This window comes from Sorex araneus, chromosome 8, assembly GCF_027595985.1.
Source record: "Sorex araneus isolate mSorAra2 chromosome 8, mSorAra2.pri, whole genome shotgun sequence".
NCBI lineage: Eukaryota > Metazoa > Chordata > Mammalia > Eulipotyphla > Soricidae > Sorex > Sorex araneus.
Window position 1 is genome coordinate 54,106,254 of NC_073309.1, and position 9,448 is coordinate 54,115,701.

General features: G+C 43.6%; 1 protein-coding gene across 1 annotated transcript; it reads left to right on the plus strand.

The window, feature by feature from the left end:
* Positions 1-1,078: 1,078 nt before the first annotated feature.
* On the plus strand, positions 1,079-2,020 carry LOC101555591 (vomeronasal type-1 receptor 4-like). Its single transcript, XM_004619790.2, has one exon. The coding sequence runs from the start codon at positions 1,079-1,081 to the stop codon at positions 2,018-2,020; it is 942 nt and encodes a 313-aa protein (XP_004619847.2).
* Positions 2,021-9,448: the final 7,428 nt, after the last annotated feature.

A 9,448-nucleotide genomic window follows, 5' to 3' on the forward strand; every position in this document is an offset into this window, starting at 1 on the left:
GGGTTCTGTGCATAAACCGGCTTGGCTGTGCACCATGAAAGCACCTTACTTGCTATGTTTTCGCTCCTGCCCCACACCAGTCTCAAATCTATCTTATGTATGTCTGCTGTGTACAGATAGTTTACCACAAATTAGAATAGGTCTTCTACAGAAAACAGTTTTTTATGTTGTATATGTTTGGCATTTAAAATACGTTGCATATCCTTATTTTCTGCTAATAACTTCATATACTCAGGTATACTAATAAATAGGCATGTTGAAGACAGGACATTATCATGAGGCTATTTCTACTTATAAAACTAATCATGCCTCAGTGTTTCCTGTCTGTAATCTCTGTGATTCTTGCACTTTTGTTCCTTAAATATGCACAAATGAGTCTCCCCTTTGCCTTCCTGCTGTTGAGCCTTTTTGCACTTTTTAATCCAACTGGCCAGGGAGGAGCACATACAGCTCTGTTGCTTCAGCTCAGCAGCTCAGATTCAGATCTGGAAAGCTTTCTTGGAAATTGAAATCTGTCTGAAAACAAGTCTTCTAAAGGAAATAGAAATGAGACATTTCTATTATGTCCAAGAAACTAAATTTACAATTCAAATCCAAAGAGACAGGAGATTTCACTAAGAATAGATTTGGGTCTGGCTCATGAGGGTGCATCTGAGGTGTGAGTTTGCAGGGTGTGAGTGGCAAACACTATTTCTGTTACATCCTGGCCACCTAGAAACCTCCTCCTGACCCTTCATCAGAACGGGGACTTCTGCCATACCCCGACATCTCCGTGTCTCTGTCATGTATCCTTGATGAGAAATGACTCCAAGCATTTGTGAGAATTTGTGGGTAGAAGGTAGTGATGCCCACCCCTCATGGTCATGAGTCAGACATTGACTATGTTTTTCTCGGCTACCCCCGACTCTCGAAAGCGTCTAGATGGTAGAAGGCCTGCATATTCCACAGCAGGAGAGTGTGGACCGTGGAGAAGAAAGAATCTCTGTGGACTCGCTATACGTGATAGGGGCCTGTGTCTGCTTTCCCATGCAGGGTTCTCTAGTTAAGAAGAGATACTTCATTCTTTGGAACCGGCATGATGGACACCAGAGATTTGATAGTAGGAACAATAGTCTTATTACAGACTGTATTTGGGGTCTTGGGGAATTGTTTTCTTCTTTTCTATTATTTCTTTCTTTACTTCATGGGATTTAGGCTGAGATGCACAGATTTGATTGTCAAGAACCTGATTGTAGCCAATTTCTTGGTCCTATTCTCAAGTGGAACCCAATACACCATGACATCTTTTGTATGGCTTCACATTTTCCATGACTTGGAGTGTAAGTTTCTCCCCTACATTCGTGAAGTGGGCAGAGGTGTGTCTATTGGGACCACCTGCCTCTTGAGTGTCTTCCAGGCCATCACCATCAGCCCCAGGGGTCTCTGGTGGGGGGAGCTGAAAGGTAAAGCTCCAAAATGTGTGCGACCCTCTATCATCCTGTGCTGGACTGTGAACTTGCTGGTGAATGTCATATACCCTTTATTTCTGTCTCATAGTTCGGACAGTAATGCCACCTCAAACCAAAAAAGTTTTGGCTACTGTTCTTCTGTTCGTCATGACCAAACCATGGATTCAGTGTATGCTATGCTGCTTTCCTTCCCTGATGTGTTCTTTTTTGTGATCATGCTATGGGCCAGTGGTTCCATGGTTCTGGTCCTCTACAGGCACAAGCAGAGGGTTCAGCACCTTCACAGAACCAGCATATCCTCTAAATCGTCTCCTGGGTCCCGAGCCACCCAGACCATCCTCTTCCTGGTGAGCACCTTCATCTATTTCAACACCATTTCCTCCATCTTTCATGTTTCTTTGTCAGTTTTCAATAATCCCAACTGGTTTCTCTTGAACATCAATTCAGTCATCACTTTGTGTTTCCCAACCCTCTGTCCTTTTCTGCTTTTGAGCCGAGAGTCTGGGGTTTCTAGGTTCTGCTCTGTCTGTGTGAGGACTAAAAGCTCCCTACATTCTATGAGAAATAGCTAAAGTGTCTATTTGCACAGTGTTCATTTGATCAATTGCTCTTTTCCTCTCTGACATACCAGAAAATTGAAGTGAATAATGGGAGAGTAGTAAACAGGACATGCTGTATTTCTTATTCAAAATTCTTTTTTTTCCCTTTTTTGGTCACACCCAGAGGTGCTCAGGGGTTACTCCTGGTTCTGCACTCAGGAATTACTACGGGTGGTGCTTATGGGACCATAAGAGATGATGGGATTGAATTGGGTCAGCCGCATGCAGGGAAACTCCCTACCCACTGTACTATCGCTCTGGCCCTTACTCAAAATTCTTAATGAGTCGTTATTATAGTTCTTGATTAATCACATGTGCATTTTTTGTGATACAGTGCTTCTTTCCCATTCAGTGGAGGAGTTGAGATTATTGTCATGACATCAGGTTCTGAATTAATGTGATATTACAGAAATGTATTATGTTTGTATGTTTCAATCTATTACAAAAAGTCTGAGAGATGGAGTAGTGAAGATGGAGTACATAGAAATGAACAGCAGGTGGCAGATCATTCCTAAACTGGAAAGAGGTAGAGCAAAAGCAGAATTCAGCGACCAGTAAAGCGGAATTCAGTTAGAAGTTCGGTATGTTTCATCCCTGCAGTCGGAGAGGTGACATATTTGGTAGATGCAGTTAGGAATGCAGACGATCAGCTAGTGATAATTCTGGTAAATATGACTAGATGATATAGGGGTGAGAGGCAGAGGGGCACATACAATTGCAGTTTGATTCTCTGTGGGGGTCTCCATGCCATGCTTAGTGCACTGGGGGGCCACTCCCTGTGATGACTTGGCCCAGTACTAACCCAAGTTAGTAATGCTGTAATGCTGAGAAACAATAGGGCTGTGGACACAAGGGCTACCCCAGGCTTTGAAGTTTTCACTGTGCAAGGGGCTATTTGGTTTCAGATCTGGTATACATGGCCTCGAGCTTCCAATTTGTTTTGTTTTGCGGGGGTTGAACACCCAGGGATACTCATGAGTGCTCCTGACTTCCTGTAGTCTTTGAGCTCTCTTTTCATATCTTAGCTCATTTTAATACATCAACTATGAATGAATAATCTGAAAAATGTGGATGGCATGGACTCCGGATTGTACCAGACAAATTTTGCCTTCCTGATGAAGATGATTTTTCTATACGTTTATAAGAAAAAAGCCAAACTGCATGCTCATGTGTCTACAGTGAAATTCATCAATGGTGGAGATATTGGTGACATGTGGGTCAGCCATTTTAAAGCTAATGACCTGGCTCCATTTTCTTTTATTGGAAGGTATAATGGCTATTTCCTCTTGGATATTTCTTATTAAGACCGATTTTTAAATAGTTCCATGTATTTACATTCTGAAGTGAGGTGAAGTATTAAGCACTTGACAATCTGAGAAACAAAGGAACTGTTCCAATGTAATAAATGAATCAATTAAATATTGCGCATGAGATTACCCTTATTTATAATGCTGACAAGAGTTAATTCCCTGCTTACAAAGATGAATAAGATACATACCTATAATTGGATATTACACATATATGATCTATATGTATATTTATACATATGTGATGTCTATAATGTTGTTACCAATCTGTAACAATAAATATGTATTGTCAATATAACTGTAATTAGTATTAAATAAAACATCTCTTTTAGAGAATGTTCTCTGCTGCGTATATTGCCACAACTTGTTTCTGACTTTTCATAAAAATTATCCAAAATTCCCTGTGCAAACTCCGAGAGCCAGCCCTGTGTAACCTCCGAGAGCCAGCACCTGTGTAACCTCAGAGAGCCAGCACCTGAGTAACCTCAGAGAGCCAGCACCTGCGTAACCTCAGAGAGCCAGCCCTGTGTAACCTCAGAGAGCCAGCCCTGTGTAACCTCAGAGAGCCAGCACCTGTGTAACCTCAGAGAGCCAGCCCTGTGTAACCTCAGAGAGCCAGCACCTGAGTAACCTCAGAGAGCCAGCACCTGAGTAACCTCAGAGAGCCAGCCCTGTGTAACCTCAGAGAGCCAGCACCTGAGTAACCTCAGAGAGCCAGCACTGTGTAACCTCCGAGAGCCAGCACCTGAGTAACCTCAGAGAGCCAGCACCTGTGCAAACTCCGAGAGCCAGCACCTGAGTAACCTCAGAGAGCCAGCCCTGTGTAACCTCAGAGAGCCAGCACCTGTGCAACCTCCGAGAGCCAGCACCTGAGTAACCTCAGAGAGCCAGCCCTGTGTAACCTCAGAGAGCCAGCCCTGTGTAACCTCCGAGAGCCAGCACCTGTGTAACCTCAGAGAGCCAACCCTGTGCAACCTCAGAGAGCCAGCACCTGAGTAACCTCAGAGAGCCAGCCCTGTGTAACCTCAGAGAGCCAGCCCTGTGTAACCTCAGAGAGCCAGCCCTGTGTAACCTCAGAGAGCCAGCACCTGAGTAACCTCAGAGAGCCAGCCCTGTATAACCTCAGAGAGCCAGCCCTGTGTAACCTCAGAGAGCCAGCACCTGAGTAACCTCAGAGAGCCAACACTGTGTAACCTCAGAGAGCCAGCCCTGTGTAACCTCCGAGAGCCAGCACCTGTGTAACCTCAGAGAGCCAGCCCTGTGTAACCTCAGAGAGCCAGCCCTGTGTAACCTCAGAGAGCCAGCACCTGAGTAACCTCAGAGAGCCAACCCTGTGTAACCTCAGAGAGCCAGCCCTGCGCAACCTCCGAGAGCCAGCCCTGTGTAACCTCAGAGAGCCAGCCCTGTGTAACCTCAGAGAGCCAGCACCTGAGTAACCTCAGAGAGCCAACACTGTGTAACCTCAGAGAGCCAGCACCTGTGTAACCTCAGAGAGCCAGCACCTGAGTAACCTCAGAGAGCCAACCCTGTGCAACCTCCGAGAGCCAGCCCTGTGTAACCTCAGAGAGCCAGCCCTGTGTAACCTCAGAGAGCCAGCACCTGAGTAACCTCAGAGAGCCAACACTGTGTAACCTCAGAGAGCCAACCCTGTGCAACCTCCGAGAGCCAGCACCTGTGCAACCTCCGAGAGCCAGCACCTGAGTAACCTCAGAGAGCCAACCCTGTGTAACCTCAGAGAGCCAGCCCTGTGTAACCTCAGAGCGCCAGCACCGGCACAACCTTAAAAAGTTATTTTGATGTGGTTGGAGGTCATGTGGGGGAAGGGTGATGCAGGCCGAATACAGACTAGAGACTGAACACAATGGCCACTCAACACCTTTATTGCAAGCCACAACACCTAATCAGAGAGAGAGAACAAAGGGGAATTCCCTGCCATAGTGGCAGGGTGGGGTGGGGGGAGACGGGACTGGGGAGGTGGGGGAGGGATGTTGGGTTTACTGGTGGTGGAGAATGGGCACTGGTGAAGGGATGGGTTATCGAACTTTGTATGGGGGAAACATGAGCACAAAGATGTATGGATCAGTAACTGTACCCTCATGATGACTCTCTAATTAAAAATAAACTAATAAAAAAAAAAAGAATGAGCCACCCATAGAATGCACATTGTGTTAAACTGGATGAGGTCTTATGGAAGCTCGTGCTGCTATGTACTGGTTTTAAGCTATTTGTTATAATCTTCTCTTATACTATATAGTTTAAGAAAACATTACCCATATACTGTTAGACTAAAGAAGGGTTAAAAGTTTGTAAGAGTTAGACCCTAAAGTTTACGAGCAATCAACTGTACGGGCTGTGTGAATCCCTAAGAGACCTTGGGTGAATCCTAACAGACCTTGAGATTTACAAGCTGGAATCTGTTGTAGCAAAAGGCAGGCCCTGACCCTGAGCTATGTAAAGAGACAATTTTTCTCCTGTGTGAGCTATTGCTGTGGCTAACGTAAAGCCTTATTGATAGATGTCTATAAACCATATTATGTTTTAAACAAGTAAAACCATAATCATGCATGGCTTAATTGACATTTTGGAATGCAGCTTTAGAGTACAAATGCAATTTCAGTTTTTTAATCATTTGTCAAATGGGTAAAATTCCCATGCCCCATCATGATCCCTGGGACCATCATGATAAAATAAACTTCTGTCCTCCTCCCAAAAAAAAAATTATCCAAAATTCTCCCAATTTACTTATTTTGTGAATTTCTGTCTCAAAAAATGGAATTGGTGAGTATGTTTTTATTTATTTATTTATTTTTTGCTTTTTGGATCACACCCGGCAATGCACAGAGGTTACTCCTGGCTCTGCACTCAGGAATCACCCCTGGCGGTGCTCAGGGGACCATATGGGATGCTGGGAATCGAACCCGGGTCGGCTGCGTGCAAGGCAAATGCCCTACCCACTGTGCTATTGCTCCAGCCTCATGATGAGTCTGGTTTTTTAAAAAAGGTCTCATATAAAAGGTAGCAATTAGTTTCCAATATTGGTGATTTGTGGCCCTTAGAATGTTGATTTTTTAGTCTAATCTGTAGAAATTTCTTTTCTAAATCAAAAAGAAAGTGTAGGCTTTTTGTTTGTCTTGGGGTCACACCTGGTGATGCTCAGGGCTTATTCCTGGCTCTGCACTCAGGAATCCTTAGTGGTGGTTTTTAGGGGATCCATTGGGATGCCGAAGATCGAACCCAGGTTGTCTGCATGAAAGGCAAGTGCCTTGCCCACTGAACTAACTCTCTAGATCCTAAATATTTAATTATTTAACAGTTTAAAACTCATATTTGATACTAATATACAGAGGTAATATCTTTAAAAGCATAGGCAATACATGAAAAAATTGCATCTTGATGCTTTTGAACTTACAGGCCAATCCATTGTTTTGTTTGTTTGTTTGGGGACCGCACCAAGCAATGCTCAGGGGTTACTCCTGGCTCTGCACTGAGGAGTTACCCCTGGTGATGCTCAGGGATCCAGGGATGCTGGGGATCCATCCCATATCAGCTGCATGCCTACTTGCTCTACTGTCGCTCAGGTCCCTTCAAATCCATTTTTACATAAATTAAGATACGAGTCTCATCAGAGCAATGTGACTATCTGTTCACATAATTCATCCACTAGGAACAATTCTATGTTTGCATGATTTTATGCATAGAGTGCCTCAATAAAATTAGTCTCCACTTAGGATGCCATGTTAGCAATTTAGGCAGACTTCATCTTCACTCTAAGAGAAAGCAGCTCTGAAAACAAAACCTCAGCTAGTATCATCAAAACAATATCCATGCAACATATGCATACATGTATATGTATATTGGTTTGGGGCCCACACGCAGCTGTGCTTCCTCCTGGCTCTGGGCTCTGGGATCATGCCTAGCAGTGCTCAGAGGTCTACGTGCTGTGGCAGGGACTAAACCCAAGTTGCCTGCATGCAAGGCAAGTGCCTGACTAGCTGTGCTGTCACTCTGGCCCCTCAATATAGTGTCATAAGGAAAAGTAAAAAGAAAAGGATACAAACGTAAAATGAAAATTGCCACCATTGAAAAAATAACTCTGGACTCAGAGTTACCTAATGTACAAATGTTACCTAATGTACAAAATAATCTGTGACTTCTATTAGAATGGCCTTCTATTAATTTAAGTGTAATACCCTAATGCCTTGTGTTGAGATATAATTTCCAAGCCATAAAAGATTAAACTACTTTGTGTACATACCATATTTCTTCTTAAGATTTATATTTGATTCACCCATTTCTATTGAGGTTCAGGACCTCAACCAAAAGTATCAATCATATTTTATGCATACATCATTCCAACAGCACCCCCTCACTAGAGAGCCCCCTTCCCTCTATCCAAGTGGGACACCCACACGCTCTCCCACACACCCCAGTATGCTTAGTTTTCTAGAAAAAAATCTCTGTTCCAATAACTATGACCATTTTCTATTCTCTTCCTATGTTTCTGTTATATTCCACATATAAGAGAGATGTCTGTTTTAGAACACATACATACACACATATACACATGTATATTCTAATTCAGGGCTAAAGAATTCCAATTTGTAGTACACAAGTTGAAGTGGAAAAACGAAGATGTGCCACTAAAGAGGGAAAAAGTTTGGTTTGCTATGGAAAGAAAGGAGACAAAAGTTTAAAAAACAGTTGTCTAGAGCTAAGGGGCTTACTGCTCCTGAGTACGGAGCATTCGTTGCCAAAAGTCATCCATGGTCTGACAAAAAATCCATCAGTAAGAATTTTGACGTGAGTTTTTGGTGCTTTCTGAGAGCAACTTCTTCTACCCAAGAACAACAGTTTTCCCTCTCTGAATTCTTGCTCCTACTTCAGAGAGAGGGATATAGTGCCTCAGGAAGAGTTCCCCAGTACCAGTTAATGATGGCATCACATATGTCAACTTCTGCCCATCCCCTCAGTTGTTGAAAGGCTGCTTTTAAGTCTTGAAGTTGTCACTTTTATTCACACACATGGGGAAAAGAGATATTGCTCTATGAGTTTATTGATTTCAATGCCCATGTAAGATCACTAGGAGTGGGATTACACATCACACGGTAGTTCTTAAAAAGCAAAAAAATCCAAAAAAACCCAAAAAACAAGTTCCAAACTCCTTCCCTATGATTTCCACTTTATTTCTCTCTTTAGTCAGATATGGTTCCCTCTTCTCCATGTTCTTGACAAGTCACAACACTTTTGTTTTTACTGAGGGTAGCCAGGGTCCCAGCCATGAGAAACTGAATCCTGCTGTGGTGGGAGTAACATTTCCCCCATTCCATCACTCACCCATTCCTAAAGTGTCTGCATATTCCTGAGTCTTTGTTCCATCTACACCGAATTCTAAACCCCATGTCTAAGACATCTGTATGTGATTCTCTTACTAAGTAAGGAGACCAGTCATGTGTTGCACTAAAACATTGTCACTGAAACATTTGTATTGTGTCTGTACACTAGATTCTCACTTTACCTATTATAATGCTTCCTTGCAAGAAGGGCCAACATTCTACTGGAGGGCTGGAAAGAGAACAAAGGGGAAGGCACTGGTGTAATCCCTAATCCATGAATAAGCCCTGAACCGTGCCAGGTGTGGCCCTCAAACCTCCAAAGAGGAAATTAAATATAAACTATGGGACACACCTGGCGGTATTCAGGGACTGCTTCTAGTTCAGTGGCTGAGTGTCACTCCCGGTGCTGGGGATGGTGCTCATGACTCCTACATGCAAAACATATGTCCAAGCCCTTTGAGCTCTCTTACCACCCACATCTTTTATGGGGGAGTAGTTTTCTAAACGGAGTGAATGGGTGAGATGAGGGTGTTCTTCAGAAAGACACTTGGGTTACTCACTTCTCTGGGAGTCCTCTGCCAGCTTTGCCCTTCAGTGGTATGCAAAGCATGTGGGTGGGGCGGTTGTGAAACATCCCTGGCCTTCCTTCCCCCAACCCCTAATTTATTCCTTAAGATGATCTGAAGATTGTGGAGGGTGACTCTGCAGAGTGAGAATAGGAAGAGAGATTGTTAAGTAGCAGCCTTGAGGTCGCTGTATTA